We start from the raw sequence: 26,975 nt of genomic DNA, 5'->3' as shown, positions 1-26,975 counted from the left end.
TTGAAAGGCGACCAGGTGGTTTTAATAATGTTATTAAGTTCTCGACTAATTCGTGTGGTTAGATTAATTGATTTTTTTTCAGACCCTAGTGTTTTTCTCAAGCTTAGGGCCAGATGTATCAAAAAACCGAATTGCATTTCTTAAATAGCAAATTTTAAGAAATCGCTATTGAAGAAATGCAAAATGGTATGTCTGAATTTTGTGATTCAGTAATAGAGATTTCTTAAAATTCGCAAATGCTATTACCGAATCGCAAATAGAGAATGCGACCCTATTCGCACCTATGGGTCTTTCGGTGCGTATGGTTTTGCATTTCCCAAATTGCGAATTCCAGTTAGAAATTCGAAAATTAGGAAATGCAAATCCCAGGGTGCTGGGGGCCTATGGCCCCCTCTGCTGCACCCCAAAACATTTTTATGGACATGTGAAGCACACACATGCCTTAGGGGCATGTATGCGCTACATGTCAATTTAAAAAATGCATTTACAATGCATTTTTTAAATTTGCACATGGTAATTGCATTTCCTAAATGCCCAATTCAAATTTAGGAAATGCTTGATAAATGTGCTTTGGAAATCGCAAATAGGAATTCTCTATTTGTGATTTCCAATTTAGAGAATCGCAATTTGCGATTATCTAAACGGGGTCGCAATTTTAAGGAATCGCAATTTTAGCGATTCCTTAAAATTGCACTGCGAATGCCTTTAATACATTGTGAAAGGCATTTTTGCATTCGCAAACGGCCGAATTTTGCGATTCGCACCGTTTGCAAATGCAAAAATGCTTGATACATGTGGCCCTTAGTTAATATTTTTACAAATAATTTAGAAAGCACTTTCTGTAGAATAAATGCTGGTGTTCCACACAGTGAAGACTCTGATTCAGGAAGATAATACTGTACTGTGAAAGGCATAACATCGTGATCAATAATACAAATGCAAAATCCCTGATAAGTACTGTTTAAAATTGAAGGTACATTTTTAGAATATGTCAATGTTAAGAGTTAGTTAAGATTGAGACTGCTTGCAAATGTATCTATGTAGCCTCCGGACAGAGTGAAGAAACATGTAGATCCTTGTTAGTCAGGCTGTACTTTGATCTAACAACAAATTTAAGGGCTGTCCCGCTATTGATGTTCTAGAGGGTTAATAGGGCAAACGTGGGGTACTTTACCAAATATCTACTGACATTTTAATATCTTTATTTGTCCTTTGCACAAACCTGGACTTAGTAGTACACACATCTTGCTGATCAACCTCAGGTTCTCAGGGTAATTCCACCAACAAAGTTTCAAACTAAGCCGAACTAAATAGAGCATCAAATTAGCACCGACTGCTGCAGATTCCGACCCCTCACCCCATCATCTAGTCATTTCAGCTCTGTCATCTATGTAGTAGACTCACCTTATAGAGATGTCCTACCACTTCTGTATTTTATGGTTCTAAGGTTTGGGTTGCTCTTCCTGTAATAAACTGGTCAGATACTATGAGTGCTTCTTTTACATATTTAAGACCAAAATGTGTCATGCATTCAGTCAGTGACCAAGTGAAAATAGGATAACACTAAAGAATATGTTTATGTTGGAACGATTTATGAAACTCCAATGGCCAGTATAGTTATAGAAATTTTCAAGTTATTTCACGTATACGCAGATGGGGGAAATACATTAATTAAAGTGAATACGAATAAATTCTTTAGGTGTAACAATAGAACAATATTTCTAGTCTGTCTCATGCTTTTGCCCAGGTTGGCATAATTTAAGATCAAAATTACTTATTCAATTGTAAAAGTAAAAGATGTAAAATCATAATTACCTCCTAAACTCCCTCTCTCGTCCCAGGTTTTACTTACTTTTAAATCCACTGCCATAAAAGGGCACAATGCCCACAACACCCCTGGGTAAATATTATTTGGTGTTTTTTCCTTATCATTGTTTTGGTTCTGCCTATGTTGCAAACAAGGTGATTATGCAGGAATAAAGATTTTAAAATAATGAGACCTCCTTTTCTGACCAAGATGTATCCTATTGAAGATCCAGTTCTCCCTCGCTTGATTCTCGTGGGTCCAATACTACCCATCCTGGGAGGACATTCCACACTGGTTTGGAAGATGCTACTCTGGTCCACATCCAGTTGACAGGAAAGGGAGGGTCTGAACATGTCATTCAGCCTACTCTGCCAATCTCTCACAAAGCCTGATGGAGGATTTTCAGTACCTCTCCTCTGCTATGCTAGCAGTGGAAGTCTGTAGAGATCTACTCTCTGGGATGGAATTGTAGATACAGTTCTTTTTGCATGCCTCTGATGTGCTGCGGCCATCACTTCTGGTGGCTTGTTGTAGTTATTCTGCAGCAGATCTGGTCCTGTGACTAGAAGATGAAAGGTTTTCCTTTGTCTTCCTTTGGGCTACAGTTTGTTTGGTCCCCAGATTGAGAAGGTTCTTCAAGGTTACAAAAACATGCTTTCACTGAGAGCCCTTGATTCCCTGACTCTCCTGGGTCCTTTTCTTATCAGGCTCATTACACATCAATGCTGTTCTGTTCAGTTCAGAGGGGCCTAGTATTGGGGACAGACTTTTTGTTCACCTCTGGTAGCTCCTCTGTCAAAGCCTTTTTGCATTCCTGACTACCTAGAGATTGCAGCCATGGGTCTTGTGGATGCAGGACTGGGCGATTCCTCATTTGCTTGATTGTTGGGAAGTTGAGTTAACTTCTTCTCCTGTCCTGCAAATTTACAGTACCCCTTTTAACTCTGCCGTCATCTAGCCTGGAAAAGCAGGTGTCTCTCTGTACTGGCATTCAGTCCCTGTTGTCAGAGAGGAATCTTGGTGCTTTCTTCCACTGTTTCCTGATTCTTAAGAGGATCAAATTGAGATTCTTCACCGCTGTCTTTATTGGTTGATTTACACCTCTTCCTGAAAGAAAAGTTCAGCGGATGCTGGGTAGGTATGCCCTCTGCCAAGGACTCTGGGTTTCATGGACATTGATGTCAAGCCTTGGCCGGGGCTGTTCCATTATCTGCAGTCTGTTGGAGCCAATCCTAAACAGAAGTGGGGAGAGCCTTCACACCAGACTCTTTGCATTTGCTGTCACTTGGTAGCACTCAAGGCGAAGAAGTGTGTGCCGGCTTGAAGCTGGATACAGATGCCATGGGATCTGTCCTCAATGGTATTTGTGGTTCCCTTGGTTAGGCTTTGCTATGTCTTGTGATTAGTGTTGGGGCACCATTTTGGATGTGGCATCCAGCATCCCAACATTACAATAATAGTTTGTGTTTGAAAAGATTGCTGAGGAACTCTACTGGTAGTTGATGTAGGCCAGACCTTAGAGTTGGTTTCCTCTTAAGGCTTTCTAGCCAATGGTGTTGACCATCAACGTTTTCGGCTAGGCCAGGATGCAAATCTTGATCCACTGTCTTATCAGGGCCTCTGAGAGATTTGACACACTCATCAATTGGAAGAACCATGCCACTGTTCTTGTAATGCGGTGGTTCTGAGTAAAGGTAGCAAAACATTATGGCATTTTTTTTATCTCCTGCAGACAGCTTGCACTTAGGACTTTGCAGGGTTCAAAGGAACATCTGTCGCTGTTAGCAGTACAAATCAGGGTTGTTAAGCACACTCTCAAAATGACCCGACAATCCATGTGTTCCCCTCCTCTCAGTCTCTTCTGTGTATTGCTAGGGAAGATTTGCAGTATGTTTAGCACTCCACAGGTGAAATTGTTTGTGAGTTGGGACAGTGCCTTGCTTTGGATGTTCGGCTCTAGGTTTCTGATATAGGTGCTTGAAGAGTCAATAGTCTGATGTGTGGATAGCCAGAGAGCCTCTTAATTGCTTTACTCATTACCCCATCGTTCCCAGGCTATTGGCTTGTCTGCTGTGTGGAACTCCAGTGCTGTGGTAGTGGTCACTTTTTGACCCTTGAAGGCTTGGTTTGTAGGGCGGGCAGCTATAACTCATATTAGGTCCAGTTACCTTCTCTGGCTCTTTTTCTCTAGAGGATACGCCTCTGTGTGTTGGATCATCACACTTTGGATCGGAGCCTCTCAGGCTGTCTCTGGGAGCTGCCCATGCAGGTCTGGCTTTGGGCCACCATTTGCTCAAAAGGCATATGATCATTACCGGGCATCCTTTCAGAGGACGTGTATTAATAGGGAAATAATTCCAGAAGAATGTGAGCTGATGCTAGTTCTAAATTCCTGCAATATTTGTTTACTCTGGGCCTGTCGTCTGCCACGCTGGTAGTCCTATTGGCATAAATCAATTGTTATTGCGAGCCCTGGGGAGTGATTGAAGCAGGGCAGTGCTGTAGCTCTAGGGTTCTCAGGGGTTTCTCATGAACTCATCTGTCGATCCATGGTTAGGATTCTCCTTCGCAATTTGTTTGTTTGTTTTGATTGTCCTTCAGTGTCTTCCTTTAAGCAGATGGAGGAGGGCCCACTGACCCTTTTGTCCCTTAAGACCTTCCTTCTTTCATCTGACCCAGAAGGTTGTGTGAGTTGGGGTCCTCTGTTGTGCCAGTCCCAAACGTCTTTATTTTTCCTGATCATATGGTCAATAATTTTTACTGGGGTTCCTTCGTAAATTGGTGCCTCAAATCCATCACTCTGAGATTGTGCTCCCTAGTGTCCATACTGGCCCAGCCCCTCATAAATAAGCTCCTTTGCCTTTGTAGTTCCTGTGCATGACTGTCCGCATTTATCTTGACCGCAGCATGCCTTTGAAGTGTTATGAGAATCTTTTGTGACATTTGGTGTATCTCTGCATTGTCTCCTGTGGTCTGGTTGTCTGAAGGGAAGGGTTGTTTCCTTAGCATATGACATTTCTTGCAGGGCCTTGCTAGATCCATGCTGTTTAGACCCTCCATTGCATTGCACTTTCTTAGACGTAGCCCAAACTTATTTCCTTTGTGGGTATTTTCCAATTAGCCACATAGGCTTCACACTTGACATTTGTGTACCACCAAAGGCCAGATATGCTGTTGCTGGTCATTTGTCTTTTGATGAGTGCGTTCTGTCTTCAGTTTAAGATTGTATGGTGGCATTGTGTGTTTTATTACTTGGCACAAATCTATCAATGTATTCTGTGCCTGTGCTTTTTATGCATGATGTGATTCTGAAGCGGCCGCTTGGGTATGTCTTCAGAAGAAAGAATGGGGACACGAAGGGGAGATGAAGAGGCAATGCCAGGATTACTTGCCAACAACCCATGCATTATTCCCTCATACCCTTCAGTCTTGGTCTTCATCCTGGCTGTAGGGTAGTTAGGACTTGCACACCAGTTTACAAACTTTACTTGTGGGAGGGGATTTAAAAAGGTGAGAATGGTAGCAATAGGATTACTACCAGGTGATATCACTAATAATATCTACCTGCATGACAAATGATTCGAATGCCATCTATAGTGTTTTTAGAGTATGTTGCAAAAACACTATTTTCTAAATAACGTCTCTAGAATAGCCAACAGGAGCATTTTCTTTTAAATGGGATTAAATTGTAGTTTACTGCATTTCTATTTTGGTTTGTTTATTTAGTTTTTCATTTTTTTTTGCTTTTGTACTTAACTCTTTGTGATTCTGATGTGGATTCGTGAAACTTAGATTTCAAAATGAACCAAAATTATTATTTGATTGATTCAAGGTTCTTTAATAGTTAGGAAATATTGAAAGGTCATGCCTTACTTAGGAGTGTCTTTCACCACCTGTTGTACGGCATCATATTTTTTACCTCCTTTTGCCTACATTTGTTTTATCCCAGCAGAGGATTTATTGCAATTTAAAGGTAACCCATCACCCTATATTGTCGCCTTCACTGCTAACACTAGTGACGATTGTCTGGTAGGCCTGTTCTACAATGATTTAACCCCACAAAGCCAATTGTCCGTGCTCTGGTTCTCTTTTTCCGGCGTAATTAAGATATAATATGCCTATGGACCATGTTTGAATCATCCCAAATTCCTTCTCCGCTCTTGAGGGTTCACTGCTGCTGTGGGCATCGGGGTCTCATACTGAGGATGTTGCTGGATATGTGGCAGAAAGAAGAAAAGCAGTCTATTGCCTGAAGAAATCCATTATTAAAATAATAATGATAGTATAACGTCTTGATAACAAAATGGAATAAATTGTACAAACATTTTAAATAAAATCGATCACACAATAATCTTTAGTTGTAGTGAAGTATTTATTGTGTGATTCCAGAGAAGATCACACAATACCGGCTGAAGGTTCAAGGCACAAGTTAGTCGGATAAATCTTGCAAGGTAGTCTTGGATAAAACTCTGATGGAAACAATACGTCTCACCAGGATTCTATGAGCTCTTTAACTCTTTCTCTAGTCATCTAAGCAAGGTCTAGGAATTATGACGAGAAGAAGCGAAACCAGCCCAATACAGTAATTGCACCAGCTCTCTAATGGGCGAGCACTTTGCAACTGTGATGGCAACGCAATCAGTTTTTTTCCACGTGGATTGCATAAAATAAAAAATGCAGACTTATCTCACCTCAACCATCCACCCCTGCTAATACTGATGTGAAAGCATAACACAAAATAGATGTTCACAAAACTGGCCTGCCCTATGCAGCTATAAGCGCTCTGAATTATCTATACATTAACTGAAGGTACTCAAGATTATATCACCTTCCGTACACGCTTAAAAACTGTCACGAAGTGCAACAAGTGCATTTCAGGAATGAGCATTGCTGCTGGTCAGCTAGTAATGTGTCAAGTGTGACTCAAGCTTGAGCGGTGGTTACCGGTCAGCATTCTTAAAATGGCCGACAACTCAAGTGCTTTAATACTGTGGGATAATAAAGAGGAATACCTCATTGTTGGGAGAGTGGCATCGTGAGGTCACCGACATTCCTTAGTAATACTTTGACATTGTATACCAGTTTGTGACTAGGGCGGTCATAGGTCTTGACATGCCGTGCGGTGTCCCATAGATGTGGCTCAGATGACGCTGGTAGACCATGCACATACCTGTGTTGTATCCTGGAATTGTTGACATATTATTGTTGTGGTCATTAAGTCTTACACTGCGTCATACGGTTGCGTTGCAGTGGCAGACCCGACACATATCTGGGTTATATGATTGCTTTGTACAGATAGTTATTCTTAATTCATCAAACAACACAATGAAATCCAAATCCATATTACAGCCTTTGAAGTTCAGGTTCAATAACCTCAAATAATTCCGTTGCCAGGCTCCTTTGTGTCATTTGTTCCCAAATCCTACCTTCCAATACTACATAGTACAGTCCATTAGGAGCCTGTTTTGTGACCTGTGGTTGTAAACTTCAGTTGCTTTATTCTTTCTTGTTGCTTTTGGCAATAATCATCAGCATAAGACGCTTTTGGACAGACGGCACGGAAGGATGGACACAACATTAATTGATTTGCATTCATACCTCCATTGAATGTTTTGCTTTCAAAAGATTTCAAATATTCAGTGGTTAGTACATGATTCTTATAGTAATTATATGCAAAAAAGAACACGATTATAAAAGGAATATTTGAATTAATCTCAGCCACTGGTGATCGCTCACAGCCCATTCCAGACCATAATTTTTCACCCACAGTGCCATTCTAGACAGAGATGCGCCTTATGCAAATCAGTCTCGGTTCTGTTATGTAGCACAGTCCAGTCCGGACTGCCGGCCCAGGTCCCCTCCAGATTGGAACACACATAATCACAGGCCTGTCTCAGCCTTATTAGGGCTCCTCAGTGAAGTATAACTTGGGTCTTATGTCACACAGAGCAGCAGACCCACGTCTGGACATACCTGCCATCAGTGTGGTGAGTATGCCAAGCCGTGGATCCCATGCTCAATGTGTCACTGGAAATGAGCTGCACCTAACAGCTCATGGGTTTGCTTGAGTTCTGCTTCACAGAGGACACAACTAGGCATTTCGGGGTGGACTCTTCCTATTGTAGCATAACCAGATCTGATTTATATATGGCTGAGCCTAAAGAGGTAGCTTGGTGGCCAAAAAACGATGGCCTAGGATGCAGCCCTGAATAATTACCAGTAGCTGAGAATAATTCAAGCATTTCATCTATCACTTTTTTATTTTTAGGACTTGTTGAAGGTACAATGACAGACTTCTGTTTTTTATACCTATTGAGGTGTATTGAGTGGATGAAGTGGTTGACCACTGCCTTCCTGCTAGGATAAAACTAGTTTCAACTTTTCAGCCAGACTGTACACTCAGCCCATTACACCAGGTACATCTTCAGCCGGAAGTCTCTGGTCCTGGCTGCTGCCCGAGCTTCCTATAGTATTGCTGATAGAGCCACAACCCGTACATTCTTTACCTATAATTGTGAATATGCCATAGAGGTTTGTAAACTAGTTCTTTCAAATAGCCGTAAGATGGTAGTTTGGTGTTCTGTATGCCTTTACCTATAACTATGAACTATGCATACTCCATAGAGTTTTTGTAAACTAGTTCTTTCAAGTGGCCATAAGGTGGTAGCTTGGTGTTCTGTATGACTAAGCAATATGTTATGTACGTTGTGGCGTGAGGACTTGGCATGTTGGTGTATTTGTATTCTTCTTAGTTACGCTCACTTTCTAAGATCTTAGAAGTAAAGTGGGACAAGAGTTATTCACAACGTGGTTCAGAATGGGAAGCATTGGTTTATTTTCGGCTAGACTAAGAAGATCAGACATAAGCAAAGGTTTATCAGTTGATGGGAGTATCTTGTGGGAAGCTCAGGGCAGACTTTGAACACTCATTTTCTGCTCCTTCGCCTTTCAAAGTTGCTCACAAAGGTTCAGAAAATGATTTTCTTCTTTCTGTACCTTGGCAAGCCCATTTAATCAGGACCTTTGGTTGCCTCAAAAAAGTAGATTTAGATAAAAGAAGCCCGACAAAATAATCAGTTGGATAAAATTGTATCAACAAGAACTCAGTGATGGTCACCGAGTGCCCAGTCCATTCCAGCCTTCAGGATTATCACAGTGAATATTAATGAGATGGATTTGCATGCATTTTATTTGAATTGGAGTAATTTTCCTGGGTATTGATTGTGCTGAAAACCTGAATTTGATGACCCTCTTTGCAGGTCAGAGAGCATCAGTGGTTTATTGCAGCAATCTGCCGCGCAGAAGATCTTGACCAGCATCCTCATTGAGTCATGAGATCTGTTTGAGGGCCATCCCGCATGGAAATGAATCAGTTAGCAGCATCAGCTGGATACCTTGGGACCGCTCGCGGCCTCTGTTCAACCAGTGCTTATTGGTGGCATTTGCTTGAATATAGATTGCTTGTTCCCCCTTAGGAACCTTTTCTGTCTTTCCATCCTCTCCTTTAATCCTTGTATTTCTCATTTAATCCCAGCCTAGGTCTCAGCACGCCAGAGGAAGGGCCAAGGTATTGACATTCGTAAACCCTTCATTTCAGAATTATTGCTGGTGCTAGCAGGCTCTGAAGGGTGAAGAGCCCGAGAGACTGCTGCAGATGTACAGAGAGCTGCTCCTTAGACTAGGGCTTAAGAGAGAAGTCATTGCTATTGCATTAATCATTTCTAGTTCAATAAAGTTTTTCCAATTTTTAAACCTTTCTTTTTCCAGCTGCTGTAGAAAAGGATGTTTCCTAAAATGAAGGAGTGTACCTAGGGTTTTCACTTTTTCCTCGAAGAAAGTGTTCAGCCATCGAAATACTTTGGGAAATACCGCTGTCTAACAAAACTGCACAAAATTGTCAGTAGTGATTCGGTGTATGGCAGTTATGCTGTTTCTTTGTTAAACTCGGGAAGCGTCAAAGTTCAAAACCTAAAAATACGCTTTACTTTTTTACTACTTATTTAGCATTTTCCGAAATCAAAAGCTCGAAGGACTTTGTGTTTTTTAAAATGATAGTACTTTCTCCTGCTCGTTTGGCCCTCAGTGTCATCTTAAGGGTGGAGGCCCCGGGCAAAAAAACATATTTTGAGGCCCCTGTTGGGAACAATTTTGAAAAAGAATTACCTATTTTATTTTTATTCAAGGCTTGTGTTACCTAACAAAATTGAAATACACATTCAAGGTTAAGATACAAAATACACAGAAGTGAGCTAGAGAGAAAATTCACTTCCCCAAGGGTCCCCTTGGAAGCTGGGGTGCTTGGGCAATATCCACTTTGCCCGTGCCTTAAATCGTCACTGCTCGCTGTTTCGCTTTTTTGTGGATAGTGGTATTTTAACGCCATTAATGTGAAATACATAGTAGAAAACTGGAGTGAGGCCTGGGGAGTGCGGGCTCTGGTTATTTTCCAACTTGTCCCTACGTTCAAAGAGCGCACCTCCCCGCTTTGGTGATGGCTGGGTGCAGGCAAGGTACATTGATACGTATGTAGACTGATGTTACCCCCTCTTTGATTGGCTACTGGTAATTGAGTGCTTACATACTGCATCTTCAGCCACTCTCATATAAGAGAAAAGGAACACTCTTCAAAGCAAAGCAGTTGGCAGTATCTGTATGAACAGCAATAATTGTTTTACCGACTCTTACAATATTATTTGGCAGAAAAGTTTATTTTTTTAGTGTTAATTTTGGTAACCATGGAGATGTGGTTCTCATGCACTTACAACCAGTGACATAGGTGGAATCGTTCTGGTAATGGTGGGAAAAAGTTGTGACTTCATTTGGTCGCGAGTATTTAACATGCAATTGGCTGGAGAAAATGATTGCTTGTGGTTCATTCGCTGTGGGGCCAAAGATAGACATGCTGGCTGCTTACAGGGTGGCTGTGCGTGCATCTAAGCATGAGCCAACAGTGGGGGCCATAGCGATTCTTGTGCTTCTGATCAGTGTCGTGTCGAAACAGCCAATGCGGAGGCCAGTTTGTTCTGGAATCATGGCCCCTCTCTGTGTTTTGATTGAGCCGTGGTGAACACTGGCAACCCCACAGCACTGCATCCAGTTTTAATGAAAGACCAACAGTTGCAACAGGAAAACAAGCTTTCCCAAAGCCAGTAGGTCTCGCCTGTGCAAGAGTTAATAGCTTTGATAATATATTTTAGCAATGTTGTACACCAGCTTGGCTGCTGCTCAGCATGGCTAAAAGTCAATCAATCAACTGAAATTTGTAGAGCGCGGCTAATCACCAGCGAGGGTATACAGGTGTTCGTTTCTTGCTGTTGAATAGGTGGAGTCAGTCGAAAAGCCAGGTCTTGAGTCCCTTTATGAATTCCAGGAGAGAGGATGAGTTTCGGAGGTGGAGGGGAAGGTCGTTCCAGGACTTATCAGTGAGGTAGGAGAAGGCGAATCCTCCACTGTTGCTTCTACGGATGCAGGGAATTTAAGCGAGGGAGGTGGAGCGAAGGTGTCTGGAGGGTAGGGGGAAGTTCAAGCGGTGGTTGATGTATGCTGGTCCTTGGTCATGGAGGGCTTTGTAGGCATTTATCAGCATCTTGAATTGACATCTTTTCTGGATGGGGAGCCAGTGGAGCTTCTTGAGGAGGGGGTGATGTGGGTCCTTTAAGGGAGGTCGGAGATGAGTCTGGCAGCTGAGTTCTGCATCATCTGCAGGGTCTTCTGGAGTTGAGTGGTGATTCCTGCATAGAGTGTGTTGCCATAGTCCAGCTGGCTGGTGACTAAGGCTTGGGTGACGGTTTTCCTGGTGTTGATGTGGAGCCATTTGAAGGTCTTATGAAGCATGCAAAGAGTGTGGAAGCAGGCGGAGGAGACTGCATTGATCTGGCTTTTCATGGTAAGTTTGCTGTCCAGGATGATGCCAATGTTGCAGGCATGGTCAGTCAGTGTGGGTCCGAGTTCGGTGGGCCACCAGGTGTTGTTCCAATGGGATGAATTGTTCCCAAAAATCAGCACCTCCGTCTTGTCTGAGTTAAGTTTTAAGCAGTTGGTCTTCATCCAGTGTGAGACGCTTATGCAGTTGTGGAAGTTGGCCCTTGTGGTGGAAGGGTTGTCTGAAAGCACGAGGATGAGGTGGGTGTCATCTGCGCAGGGTATGATGTTGAGGCAATGGGTTCTGACAATGTTGGCCAGCGGAGTCATGTAAGTGTTGTACAGGGTGGAGCTGAGGAATGAGACTTGAGGGACGCCGCAGATGATGTTCTTGGGTTCTGAGGAAAATGATGGTAGGTGTCTTCTCTGGGTTCTTCCTGTGAGGAAGGAGGCTATCCATTTGAGAGAGTCTCCCTGGATCCCGAAGTGATAAAGTCTCTTGATAGGGGGTAGTGGGATGCGCTGTTGAACGCTGCTGAGAGATCAAGTACGATCAGGGCGGCTGTTTCTCCCCGGTCAAATAGGGTTCTGATGTTGTTGGTGGTGGCGGCAATCAGGGCGGTCCTGGTGCTGTTTGGCGCAGATTGGGAGGTGTCCAGCAGATTGTTGTTCTGGAGGTGTTTGGTAAGTTGGCACTTGATGACCTTGTCGAGGACTTAGGTGGGAAAGGAGAGCAGAAAGATATGGTGGTAGTTTTGAGTTTGTTGGGATTTAACAGAGGGTTTTTTGAGGAGGGGTTTGACCACTGCGTGTTTCCATTCATCAGGGAAGGTGCGGTTGTGATGGATGCATGGAGATTGGAGTGAGCTCGCTGCTAATTTACTTACTCCTGAGGTTGACGAAGTGGTGAGGGCAGGGGTCCAGAGTAGACGGAGTTCATGATGACTGTGGTGCTCTGTGTGGTGAGCTGTTTCTATGCGGAAAGTGGGTAGTTTCGGTGGCATCAGTTGGGGTGAGGAAGCTGTAAAGGTTGGTGGGTTGGGGTTCAAAGTTACTAACGATGTAGTAGTTTGCCAGGGTATTGCAGGGCTTCTGGGAAGGGGCAATAGTTTTCTCAGTAGCTAATGGGCTTGAGAACTCTCTGGCAATGTTTAAGAGTTTCTTGCTGTGGTTGGAGCTTTCTTCATTGACTTCTGCCAGAACGCACCTTTTGGAGTCTTTCTAGATGCTTGCAGTTGTGTTTCATGGTCCTGAGTACAGGGTATTCCAGCTGGCTTGTTTGATGGGTCTTCTCGGTTTGGCCGGCTTGGTAGGTGCAACTCTGTCTGCGCAGTTGGTGATTTAGGCGAAGAAGTTCTTGACGGCTGCTCAAGGTTAGTTGCAGAGTCGCAATGGGTGGTGTTGAAGACATCCGTCCATTGGTTCTCCGCCACTTTGTTCCAGCTGCGGTAGGAGGGGTTGAGAGGTTTGGTGGTGCCTGGGGATCCTGCTCTGGGGAAGTGGATGATGGTGTGGTCAGTCCAGGTGAGTTCATTGATGTGACTGTACTGGACACTCGCTGGCAGTGAAGATCGGGTCAGGTGTGTGTCCTGTGCTGTGCGTAGGCGTGGTGACCAGTTAGGTGAGGCTAATGTTGCTCATGCTTTCCAGGAAGTTGGCAATGTTGGTGTTGTTGGGGTCACCGAGTGGAAGTTGAGGTCACAGAGGAAAATGTAGTGCTTTGAGTCAATGGCGAGGGGTGCTATGAACTCAGAGTTGGTGTTGCAGAAGCCAGGGTGTGGTTTTAGGGGTCTGTAGGCGAGGGTGCCACTAATGGTGGTTTTACCATCAGTCTAGGTTTGGAAATTGAGGTGTTTCATGATTGGTGTTGTGCTGTCTTCGGTGGTCGTGCAGCGGGTGGTTTCTTTGTGGAAGATGGCGATGCCACCACTGTTTGTTGGTGTGGGCCCGGTGTATTATCTTGTAGCAGTCGGGCATCATAGTGGCAATGTCGGTTGTGGAGGAGGGGCTGAGCCAGGTCTCTGTGATACAGATGACATTGGGTGAGGGAGGTTATGGTGCCCTGGATCTCTGTGGCGTGCTTGCAGAGTGATTGGGCATTGATTAGGGAGGCTGTGGAGAGGTTCCAGGGCGCTCGTGGTCAGTGGGTGTGTGGTGGCTTTCATGTGAATGGGTGGCCCTGATTTGCAGGAGAAGAGAAGGTGACAGCATGTAAAAGGTCTTGCCGTCGATTCAGGCGAGGCAGCAGTTGTTGTTGCGGTGTCTGGGGTCCAGGGCTTGGAGCTTGGTGGCAGAGTATCTGTTAATGGCGGGAGGGCCAGGTTTCTTGTTGCTGGGCGTTGTCCAAGCCCAGACAGTCGCAGATGGGTTTGTCTTGGACGTGCCATCATCGCGGTCTCCATTAAGTAGGTGCTGGGCGGGAGGGGGAGATGGGTGGCAGGAAGCCACAAACATGTGGGAAAAGAAGCGAACAGTGAGTCGCACCGGCTCCTAAAAGCAAAAATGCTGTGGTACGCCAAATGAAGTAATTGATAATAGTGAGTACAAATAAGACTAAGTTACAGGCAGAAACCGTGAATTTTACATCAGTGGACCAGAACTAAACAATAGTGTAACAGCAGTGGAACACAAAGGAAAATAAAATACAATTTGGCAGTGAAAGGACTAAGTAATACAAACAGCGGTACAGGTGAAGCAATTCTACCAGGCAGGGCAGCAGAGGGCAGCAAGGGGAAAACTGGTAGCAGAGTCAGGGAGAACTGGCAAGGCAGAGGGGGGCAGATCAGGGATGTGCTAAGTTAGTGGGCGTAAAGTAGAGTGAAGCGGAGTGAAGCGTTGTAGAGTGTTGTGGAGTGTTAAAGATTGGAGTAGAGGGTTGTGGAGTGGCGTAGGTAAGAGTTGAGTAACGTGGAGTGTCATGGAGTGGTGTAGAGTGGAGTGGCATATAGTGTTGAGGGTTGCAGAGGGAGTAGAGTGTCGTAGAGTGGAAGGACATAGAGTAGAGTATAGTGTCATAGAGTGGAGTGGTATAGAGTGTTGAGTGGTGTAGAGGGTGTTGCGTAGAGTGTTGTAGAATGATGTAGTGCAGAGTAGATTGTCATAGAGTGGAGTGTCAGAGAGTTGAGTAGAGTGGAATGGCATAGAATGTCATAGATTGGTGTGGAGTGGTGTAAAGTGGAGTAGAGCAGAGTAGTGTGTCATACAATAGAGTGGAGTAAAGTGGCATGGAGTGGCGTAGAGGATGTTGCATAGAGCATCGTAGAGTAGTGTTGTAGAGTGGCATAGAGTGAAGTGGCATAAAGTACAGAGGTAAAGTACAGAGGTGCAGAGTAGATTGGCTAGAGTGCTGTGGCGTAGAGTGCATTGGTTCTGAGTAAAGTAGTGTAAAGGGTTTGATGTACAGTAGAGTGGTGCAGAGTAGAGTAGAGTGGAGTGGCGCAGCATAGATTACAGTGTCATAGAGTGCAAGGCCCAGGGAGGAGTAGAGTGACATAGAGTGCAGTGGCATAAATCAGATTGTTTACGAAAAGAGTGAAGTAGTGCACATTAAAGTGACCACAGTGGGTTTGGCCGCAGGGCCTGGCAGCTTGGAATTGTCTGCAGGCCCTGCGTCCAACCCCACACCCTGCACAGCCACTATTGGGATGGTCGTGCATTCAAAGCTGCCACCCCTACGGGCAGGTACCCGCACCCAGGCAGTCCTTTGGCATGGGGTTGGCCACAAGTCAGGTTCCTTCGTCCAAACCACACTGGTGCCCAACTCCCCCCTGTAGGAAAGTACCATCTTTCTTGGCATGTTACCCCCAATTTCTACCTGTTTGTCAGTATGTTTTGCCTGTCTCACTGGGATCCTGCTGGTCAGGACCCCATTGATCATAGTTAGTGACCTAATGTGTTTGTCACTGAAGTTCTGATACCCAGAACTTCAGTGCTTATGCTCTATCTGCTTCCAAATTAGTCACTATAGTTTAGTGACTTCATATTCCAATTCCAGTTGGCACACTGGACCCCCCTTATAAGTCCCTAGTATATGGTACCTAGGTACCCAGGGCATTGGGGTTCAAGGAGATCCTTATCGGCTACAGCATTTCTTTTGCCACCCATAAGGAGCTCAGACAAACCCTTTCACAGAACTGCCACTGCAGCCTGCATGAAATAGTGCACACACTATTTCACAGCCATTTTCACTGCACTTAAGTAACTTATATGTCACCTGTATGTCTAACCTTCATTTACTGAAGGCTAGGTGCAAAGTTACTAAGTGTGAGGGCACCCTTGCACTAGCAAAGGTACCCCCACGCTGTCCAGTGCCAATTCCCCGGACTTTGTGAGTGCAGGGATGCCATTACACACGTGCACTACATATAGGTCAACATATGTAGCTTCACAATGGTAACTCCGAATATGGCCATGTAAGGTGTCTAAGATCATGGAATTGTCACCCCATTCCAATCTGGTATTGGGGGGCCAATGCCATGCATCCTGGGGGCTCCACCATGGACCCCCAGTACTGCCAAACCAGCTCTCTGAGGCTTGCACTGGAGCTACAGCTGCTGCCACTTCACAGACAGGGTTCTGCCCTCCTGGGGGCTGAGCAGCTCAGTCCCAGGAAGGCAGAACAAAGCATTTCCTTTGGGAGGAGGGTGTTACACCCTCTCCCTTTGGAAATAGGTGTTACAGGCTTGGGAAGGGTAGCCTCCCAGAGCCTCTGGAAATGCTTTCAAGGGCACAGATGGTGCCCTCCCTGCATAAGCAAGTCTACACTGTTTCAGGGACCTCCTGTCCCTGCTCCGGCGTGAAACTGGACAAAGGAAAGTGAAGTGACCACTCCCCTGTCCATCACCACCCCTGGGGTGGTGCCCAGAGCTCCTCCAGTGTGTCCCTGGCGTTAGCCATCTTGTTTTCCAAGGTGTGGGGACACTCTGGAGATCTTTGAGTGGCCAGTGCCAGCAGGTGACGTCAGAGACCCCTCCTGAGAGGTGCATACCTGGTTAGGTAGCCAATACCCCCCTCAGGGCTATTTAGGGTCTCTCCTGTAGGTTCCTCTTCAGATTCAGCTTGCAAGTTCCCATTAGGAATCCTCTGCAACTTCTGCTTCAGCTTCTGACTGTCGGATCAACCGCAGACTGCTCCAGGAACCACTGTAACTGCAACAAAGTATACAGAAAGGCTATTGTGACCCTGCAACTTCAGCTCCAGCCAGCAACTGCAACAGTTTCCAAGGTGTGCACGCTCTGAGGACTCCCTGCCTTCACCCTGCACCAGAAGAACCGAAGGAATCTCCCGTGCAGTGATGGAGTCACTTCCCTGCTCCAGCAGTCATCCTCTAAGACGACGACCGGTTCTCTGCGACAAGCGTGCTCCCTGGAATACAGGTGGTAGACCCCTTCAACCCACACTGTCCTAAGGTGCAGCTGTCCAAATTTGGCAGAGATTTGCAACAGTACCCTTCTGCACCGCATCATCTCTAGCTCCTGGGGCCTCTGTGCACTATTTGCAAGAATCCTTTGTGCACAGTGTGGCCCAGGTCCCCAGCACTCCATCCTGCGACGCACAACTCGCTGAGTTGTTCTCTGGCGGCGTGGGACCTTCTTTTGTAGTGCTGCAGCAACTGCAATTTGCACCTTCTTTGTCCCCGTGTCCTGGGACTCCCGTGGGTGCTGCCTGGTCATCTGTGGGTTCCCTCCAGTGTTGGGAGCCCCCTCTGCTTCACCAGTCCGAGTTGAGGCCCCCAGGTCCCTCCTGGGCCCAGGCAGTGCCATTTTGAAATCCATCCTGGAATCTTCTGCGACTTCTGGACTTGGTCTCCTCTCTTCAAGGGTCTTCAGGTCCAGGAATCCACCATTTGTTGCTTGCGTGGTTCTTGCAGTATCTCTTATCACAAATTGTAGTGTGTCCTGAGGACATTTGCAGTACTTTACTCCTACTTTCCTGGGCTCTGGGGTGGGGTATTTTAATCACCTTTGTGGCTTTCTTACACTCCCAGCGCCCCTCTACACACTACACTTGCTTAGGGGGGAATTTGTGATTCGCATTCCACTTTCTTAGTATATGGTATGTGTTGCCCCTAGGCCTTTTGCATACTATTGCATTCTATTGTATTTTCTACTGTTTGCACTATTCTATGACTATCTACTTACCTGATTTTGCCCTCTAGTGTATATATTGTGTATAATACTTACCTCCAGAAGGAGTATTGCCGCTAAGATATGTTTGGCCTTGTGTCACTAAAATAAAGTACCTTTACTTTTGGTAACACTGAGTATTGTCTTTATTGTGTATAAGTACTGTGTAACTATAAGTGGTATTGCAGGAGCTTTGCAGGTCTCCTAGTTCAGCCTAAGCTGCTCTGCTACAGCTACCTCTAACAGCCTAAGTCACTAGAACACTGACTACATTTCACTAATAAGTGATAAACTGGACCTGGTATAAGGTATAAGTACCTAGGGTACCCACTACAAACCAGGCCATCCTCCTACACCCCTACCCCCCCACTGCACACAAGCTGTGCATAGTGGGGGGTTAAGTGCAGGACCTTGTAATTTTAGATGTTTTAAGCAAGGAGAGCTACTGACTTTGTCAGCGGGTCGAAACACCAACATATAACAAGCATTGACAATGCCAATGGGTTTAGCTTTAAAAGAATTATATATGGCAATGTGAAGCTTTACAAGTAGACAGCATGGCAATGAATATAAAGCAAAGAACTCTAAAATAATATTGGTGTAGGATGTAATGTATTGTGACAGTTGTCTTGTCAAGCCAGATTTAAGATGCTGTGCAGGTTAATGACCGCCTTCCTTCAATGTGTGCTGCTTGCCTGAAAAACAACATAAATTATTTAGTTATCTAACACTCTTTAATAGGATTACCATCGCATGTGTGTTCCCCTGAAAGTTCAAGCTCAGACAGCTGGGTAAATAAACACAATGATCACAGCTGTATGAAGAGCAAGCACTTTTTTGTGGAAGCACACAATTTCTTCCCAATCAAAACATGAAAACATGTACTCCTGGCTCTCAATGTGTGGCTGGAGCCAAAGCCCCACTCCTGGTGAGTCCCACATTGTTGTCTGGCAACAGCTGCGCATCAAGCCAGACCATCTGTCTGTCTATATATGGGCAAAAAGGTCCCCAAATTCGTTTTTGGGGGGATGATCCATGAATCTGCAGATCTCCTGCAATGCTCACCATGGCTCCCCTTTGTAAACTTGCAAAGGATCCACAGATCTAAAAAAAAAAGAAAGAAAAAAAAGAATCCCTCTATTACACCAAAACCCACCGAAGGATGTATGTGGCGTGGGGTTGTATTAACGTGCGGTAACTAAATATTGCTTCACATTAAACAAGCTGTAGAAATTCACTGAGAAAACCACATGTTACGGGGAGGTTATAGTTAGGTTGATGTTTTACCCATAAAACCATAGACGTTCAGCAGGAACAGTTATACAACATACAAACTGTAACATGTACCGGAAAGTAAATTTAGGTTACAGTTTATACTTTATTAAAATAAGTATAACCACAACTGCTGAATTTCAGTGGTGGTGTGTGGGTACAACGTCAACCTAACCACATCCTTGTAACATATATATATATATATATATATATATATATATATATATATATACACACACACACACACCTCATTTATATGCATGATTAATAAAAACCATTGCAAAACATGTAAAATGGGGTTTCACTCCAATCATCACTGTGTCCACCCGTTACTGATTTGATGGTAATAAAGAGGACAGAGAGTGATCATAACCCTCTCTCTGTTCAAATGCAAGTTCTTTGTAATAAAGTTTCTATGGTCACAGGCTTAACCTCACAGATGATGGATATTAGCATGACTGGTGACAAACGCCATCTAAAATGGCGCCAGGTAGCAGCTCGTCCAGATATATTAAGTGCTGCGAATGCTGACCTTAAATCCTTACTTTCACCCATAGAGGTGGGCCATGCAATTACCAAGAATCATCTCTCATCATCTTTTTGAGAATGTAGTGAAGCAGTTCTTTACAGACAGCAAACCTGGTAGTAGCAGAACTAAAGGTAAACATCCCTGGTTCAATAAGGAATGATGGGCGTTAAATCTTTTGCTGGGCAAAGCAATTAAATAAGGACACAGTCTGTATTTGTATAACTCTGAAGTCTTATAAGGCAGCTATCCTTAAAGCTAAGCAAGATAGGGACGACCAGTGGTGGGAAACATTAAAAGACGCATCATTTGAGAAGGACTCTTTTAAATTCTGGTCACTTGTTGCACGAGGCCCTGATAAGAGTACATTGGACGTAACAACGAACATTGCACCAGCAGACTGGGTACATTATTTCAGTTAATTGTATTCTGTTGATAATACCAGTATAGCCCAAGAGTATTACTTGCCTTCTTCTGTTCAGTCTAGTTCTCTACCTAGTTCTTTTCGTACTCAAATGTTTGTACTTTCTGATATTGTGCACTCACTAGATATGCTCAAGCGTGGTAGGGCTTTTGGTCCTGATGGTGCCCCGGCTGACTTGTTCCTGATTTACAAGGAATTATGGCTAGCTATATTCTTATAATATCTAATGCAATAACAGCAGAGGCCCCGATTTCTAATTTCTGGAAAGGTGCTATTGTTGTACCAATACACAAAAAGGATGATAGATCTTTGCCATGTAATTACAGACCTATCAGTTTGTTAGATTGTCTACAGAAAGTTCTCTGTCGTTACCTTCTGGGGAAAATCCAGGATTGGATATCTGATTTCGACATCCTTAATCCATTACAAGCTTGTTTTGTAGGAAGACCTCCACCATTGATCAAGTGTTACGGTTCTTTCTTTTGTATTGGAAAACGGTGAGAATAGACAAAGGGAATCTCTATGTAGCATTTGTAGACTTAAAGTCAGCTTTTTATTTAGTACCCCGTGCAAAGTTGTGGAAGGTTCTCTCTGATATGGCAGTGCCTGCCCATACCCTTTCATTACTTCTATGTTTGCATGAGGACAATTATGCGCGAGTCAGGTGGGACGATCAAGGACAGTTAACAGACAAGATTTTAGTTTCCAGGGGAGTACGCCAAGGCTGTGTACTGGCGCCCACCCTATTTTCATTAGTCATCACTTACATTGTTTCTTTTGTGGCTCAGATACATTCAGATGCCCCATCTTTGGGAAATAGTAACGTTCCGGTCCTTTCATTCGCGGATGACACCCTGTTGATCTCCAAGACCCCAAGTGGTTTACAGAATCATCTAATACGCTTTAAAGAGTTCTGCCTTACTCATGACGTGGAGATGAACACTTCAAAAATCAAACTGATGCCATTCAATCCTCACAAATCATTCAAAGAGAAAATTGCACTGGGAGGAATTACACTTGAGATGGTGAAATTGATCTTTGCTATTGTTTTAACCAGTATGGCACTGTCCCGCACTTTCAGGGCTACACTTCCATAGGTCAAAGTGGGGACAATCTTTGCTTGGGCAACCTGCAAAAACAGTGTTAAGGTTGGGCCCTTCGGTTTTTTATGCAGTATTCCCAAGCCTTGCATGAGTGTGCTTTCTTTCCTTTTGACATCTACTAGTTGGTCACTGAAGCCATAAGTATTTATAGTAATCAACAGACTCTAGCTTTTCTTTACCTATATATTAAGGGCCTCATTACGACGTTGCCAGATGGGATACTCCTTCACAAACGTGATGGATATTCCGCCTGCTGTTTTACAAGTTCCATAGGATATAATAGAACTTGTAACACAGCGGGCAAGTTATCCGTCACATTTGTGACAGAGTATCTCATCCGCCAACATCATAATCAGGCCCTAAGTGTGCTCTTTCTGTCCTTTTTTTGTCATGGTTCGGGTTTTGGCCTTTTCATATTGATTGTCACCCCGTTTTCCTCTGAATAGACCAGGGTATGAGGCCAGATGTCCGCTACCTCCCTAAATTGAGTGGGGGGAAACAACACATTCCCGCAGCACGTAACGGCCTTGTTGACAACAACGATGTAAACTATTCCGGCACGCAGGCCACAGCAGCGTTCGCTGTTAAGAACAATGTAACTGCCGTTAGAAAGCACCTGGAAAGTGTTTTTAATAACCGGGACTGGAACTCCCTTCAGATAACAAGCTAAGTTAACAATCGAAGCGTTACACGCCCCGTACAAGGACAGCTGTTTACAAACCATTGAATGGCTGACAGAAGCTTCGCATTCGCTGCCGCTAAGAAAAACCTCCTTCAAACCATTAACACATCTGTACTGAAAGGGAAGGTCCCACACCTCGTGTATGTAACTGTCTCCCAATAGTTCATATCTACCCAACGGAATGTGCTTCAAACAAGAAGTAAATTGCAAAGTAGAGATAGGCAAATTAATAACCCCATGTATCAACCATTCAGCTGACGGAATCTCAGCTACCGTGAAAGGCAGTTTCTCTAATTTCTCAATATTTAACATAACATATGTCGCTTCCTTTTTAGCCATCAGTTGTTGTTGACGAGTCAAATTAAACGAGATAAAGATCTCTCTGGCACGAACGTGCTGCCATGGAACGCGACCCGCCTTCAAGGTCTGAAGAGTCCAACCCCAGCTGCATGATGGACCGCGTCTGACTCTGCCCATGATATAAAGAAGACATGTCCGATTTAATAATGTCAATGGCAGAGGAAACAATGCTGTCAATCGTGTAAACACGGTCAGAAAGGGTATGCATGCCATTATCAACAACAGACAAAGTCTGCATCAGATTTTCCTGATCAATCTGCCTCAACCGGGCTGCAGCCTCTTGTTGTGAAAGCTTCCAAATCTCATTATAAACCTCGTATAAGAACCTTTTCTTCCGTGGTACTTTGGGACCTGATAAAAAATCTTGTAAATCAGTATCATTAGACAGTAACGTGAGATGTGATTTAACTGCATCCAGCGTGGATGACTTCAACCATTGCTGACAAAGCTTCCCCACACTGTATGTAGTTATAATATCAGCATGTTCTGAGACATAACAAGGGTCTGCCCTACTAGTCCTGAACCCCCCTGAAGAGGTGACAAAACGTTCATGACACATATTAGTGTCTACAGGCCATAATAACCACCCGCCTGGATGTAACGATGAAGTGTTAAGCGTACCATTCTGGACCCAATGTGTAAAGTCACTAAAAGTAGCATTCACATAGTGCTGCCAATTTTTTAATTTAGAAGGGACAGGTATACTAGGCAAAGTCAACTCCCTAATTGGCGCTAAGCCCAAACAGCTAGTCTGTTGTACTGTGTCATTGAGGAAAATCATCTGCACAGGGATAATACATGCTCTAAATAACGTGTCCCTGCCTTGCATTTGCCAATTTTTCGAACCCCAAACACTTTTCAAGTCAACAGTTTTAAACCAGTATTCATATCCCTCGACCGAAAGTTTAGATACAAACAAATTGGAATACAGTAATTTAGTATCGGTCAATAACATTTGCTTATTAGAATACGGTGCAACTTTAAAATAGTAGGACTTAGCATTATGTTGATCATGCCCAGAAAAATATGCAAATTTATCATAATACGTTTTCAAACTCCCCTGTGGAGGAGTCGAGCAATGTTCCCATTGCACATAATTAAACATGGGCCTAGGGCTACTAGCTTTATGAATAAAGTGGTGTCCATAATAGTTGTAACAAAACATGTCACCATGATTATCTCTAAACTGGTAAGCATCATCATCGTCATAGACAGTATAATATTGCAAATCCGTTAGCATAGAATCTACTGTCTTCACATCCCAATCATCAGAAACAATGCCAGGTATAACAATATCATTCATTGATAATTTGAGGACATACGGTATTTGAATCAATTCAGTGGGACCATATATATATCAAACATTACTTTATCCCACACAATTCCATCCGGAACTGGTATCGCAGAAATGTTTACAGTGGACAAGTCTCTTCGAACCATATGAGACGAAAAATGCGGCTTTAACACAGTCTCCACGTGCTCAATGTCAGACCGATCAGGAAGAAAATAACCATGTATTATCAGAAAAAAAGTAACCACAAATCCCAACCATAATCAAAAAGTCATCACGGCCAAAAACAGCCAAAAATAGTTCCAAGGAAAAACAAAATATGTGCGTTTAAGCCAACCCAGCAGCCGTCGTGGACAGAAGACATCGAGGAGGAGGAGCCGGACACATCATTATCAGCGTCGTTGAAGCAGCCAGAAGCCCCAAAGGGCCCAGCATCCCTGTTGTCTCTTCTGGCAGTACCCATCTTGGGTGCTAACAAAAGTCAGCATTGCTCCTACCCTTCAGTTTTCTTCTGCTCCCTCGGTGCAGTAGCAATTCTTAATTCTTACGTTTTGAGCAGCTGCAAATAAATAATTAAGGTTTCTTAACTAGAACTTATCCTCAATCTGTTTTTTTTTCATTGGGGATAGCTAGAGAGAAGAGAAGAGGAGAGGAGAGGAGAGCTTGAGGTCATATCACATGTCATTCTCATTTTACATCCTTCTAACACAGCTTGGAACAAGAAGTGAGACCTCTTCAACCAGTTGCTCTTTCACTTTGAGTGGCTGTATTTCATTTTATTGATGTACATCCACCAGAAGGTAGTTTGGCAGGGTTGGAAGATCGAAAGCACTTTTTACTATTTACCAGTACCTCTTTATATTACGGCATCTTCACAGTGCTACATACAAATCAAGGCCTTTATTGAAAGTGTCACTATTCACTAATCATCGTAAGCCAGCTTTTGCACATTTATTTAGTTTGCAGAAAACAAACACAAATCATTAGAATAGGAAAAGTGTATATGCAAAGTTATATATTGAAGCCACACCTGCAGCTTTGTACATGACTGTTGAAGCACTTGCATTTGATGAGAGTGGGGCATCTACTAACAACTTGAGGTACTGCAGCTTTATAAAGGGTTTCAAGCAGTTGCTTCTAAATCTAGAGGTCGTCCTATGATGTATTGTGCCACTGCATCCTTGTGAAAGCCTTTTCAAGCTGTTGCTTCTGATTCAAGTGTCATATCTGGTAGTAACTGGTGCATCTGACTTGAGAGGGACATTTAGTAACAATGTGTGTTGCTTACAGGATTGTAAAAAAAGAAACTTATTTAAAAAATGTACATCTGACTCGAAACAGGCATCTAGTAGCACCTTACAGTGTGACAACTTTGCTAAAGGCCAAACTTATTGACTTTTTCAATGCTTGTTTTATTTTACTTTCAGCACTCCATCTCCCCCTGCCATTCTCCGATGACCCTGCCTTGCTATGGTCCCACTCCCCCAGTAGTCTTCCTGCGTTGAACCTATTATTTTTATTATTATTATTTACGTGGGCCCAGCAGCTACAAGCTTATGTGGGACCATACACATTCAGTGTTATGCTTAAAATTGTCATTCCTATACTCAGTCCTTTTTCAGTTAGAACTGTGATGTAAAAATGGGCACATGAGTTGTGAGAGGTGCACACAGTTGTGATACGTTGCACTAAAGCGTCAAAATGCATACGCGCACTTTAGCGGCCATCTAGGAGTGGGTTTTTTGTTTAGTGCAAGATTGAGAGCCATGCATGCACAATCAGCAGTAAGCATTGGTACGGACAATATGTAGCCAAGACTTATTCGGTCAGCCAGTGCTTATTTTTATTTATGTACACTGCAGTGATGGTCCTTAAATGTCAGTCTCCAACCTCCTGGCCAGTGTCTCATACTTCAATACACCCGACGTGTGAAAGTTTCGGTAGATAGATAGAGAAAAAGATACATACGTTTATTGTTTAGTTCATTAAAACCATAACAAAAATTAAATAATAATGAAAGAAGAAAAAACTTTGTTCTTGACCTTATATACATTGAGCACAGAAATTCAGGCTTGATGTACCCACTTTGTTAGACTGTCTAGTTGCCCAGATTAGTTATGACACATTTCATAAAGCCACTCTTTACATAACACATAGGAAATAAGATCACATTAATTGTATTCCATGTGAAAAACAGAGAAGAGCTTATCACGCTTCACTATTAAGGGGGCACAATACCACTGGTGCTTTTAGATGGTACTGAGTGTAAAACATCAATCTGACCTTAAATTCAATGTGCACAGCTTGTGAAGGCTGATTTCGCTACTCTATTAGACTATCCAGTTACCCAAATTTATTCTTAACACATTTCTTTAAAAAAACTCTAAAAACGCAGTAAAGAACTGTCACATTTGTTGTGTTCTATAGAGGGCTGGAACATATCCCTTCTCACTATTCAACGAGCCACAATGCCAATGACTATAAACATAAATAAAGTGCCCAGATCTAAAAAAAAATAAAAAAAATAAAAAAAATAAAAAAAATAAAAAAGTACAATGTGCAACATAAAAGCTCTAGGAAATTAAACTGTTAGAGGAGACTCAGACCGTCATTATGAGTGTGGTGTTCTTAAGACCGCCACACTCGCGGTGGCGGTCCGACCTCCACATTACGACTGTGGTGAAAGTGCCACAGTCAGACCGCCGGCACTGGCACGTTTCCACCAGTCGAAGGCCTGGCGGTCTTAATGCGCCAGGGCAGCGCTGCGTCTCGCCAGCTTTTGCTGGTGGTTCTGGCGGAGATGAGGTCCCGGGGGCCCCGTAGGGGTCCCTGCACTGCCCATGCATTTGGCATGGGCCGTGCAGGAGCCCCCATGGGCAGCCCTGTCGTGCTTTTCACTGCCTGATTTTAAGGCAGTGAAAAGCGCTACAGATGCTGTCACACCTGACGCACCGCAACATTGCCACTGGCTTGTAATCGAGCCGGCGGCAATGTTGCCGATAATTTCCCGCTGGGCCAGCGGGTGAAAACTCATAATAGGGCCAGTGGGCGGAAGACCGCACTGGCGGTCTTCCGAACGCGGGAGTTCGGCAGGCGATGGAGGGCTCAGTCTTTGTATTCAATGCTTTACCAGCATCTTTCAGAAATTTTAAAAAATGTGCAGTAAGCTGAGACATGCAGCAATTCTATTCTGTCTGTAGAGAGAACAGCAGTGCTGAAAGTATTATATTTGTTTTAAATATGTGCAAGGAACGTTTTCTGTGGGGTCTAAGAAGGCGCTACTGTATAACCATTGGATAGCTCAAGTGCTGTAGGTCGGCGTAGACATCCAATTGTTGACATTTTACACCTACATTTTTTCCTAGGAATGATAGAGATGGTTCGTAAAATTACCTTAAGTCGAGCTGTGCGGACAATGCAGGAACTGTTTCCAGAAGAATACAACTTCTACCCCCGATCCTGGATCCTCCCGGAAGAGTACCACCTCTTCGTTGCTCAGGTAGGCAGATGTTGCATTCTGGGCA

At 43.8% G+C, this 26,975-nt stretch overlaps 1 protein-coding gene across 1 annotated transcript in view; it reads left to right on the top strand.

Moving 5' to 3' along the window:
• Nucleotides 1-26,975, top strand: part of TTLL11 (tubulin tyrosine ligase like 11) — a 490,512-nt gene that overhangs the window by 107,652 nt on the left and 355,885 nt on the right. The window contains exon 3 of the mRNA XM_069241682.1: nt 26,817-26,950. Within this exon, the coding sequence (XP_069097783.1) occupies nt 26,817-26,950 (134 nt within the window). The remainder of the gene's footprint in view (nt 1-26,816; nt 26,951-26,975) is intronic.

Source organism: Pleurodeles waltl, chromosome 6, assembly GCF_031143425.1.
Source record: "Pleurodeles waltl isolate 20211129_DDA chromosome 6, aPleWal1.hap1.20221129, whole genome shotgun sequence".
Taxonomy (NCBI): Eukaryota; Metazoa; Chordata; class Amphibia; order Caudata; family Salamandridae; genus Pleurodeles; species Pleurodeles waltl.
The sequence above is the reverse complement of the archived record's forward strand: the minus strand, read 5'-3'. Positions and strand labels throughout refer to the sequence as shown.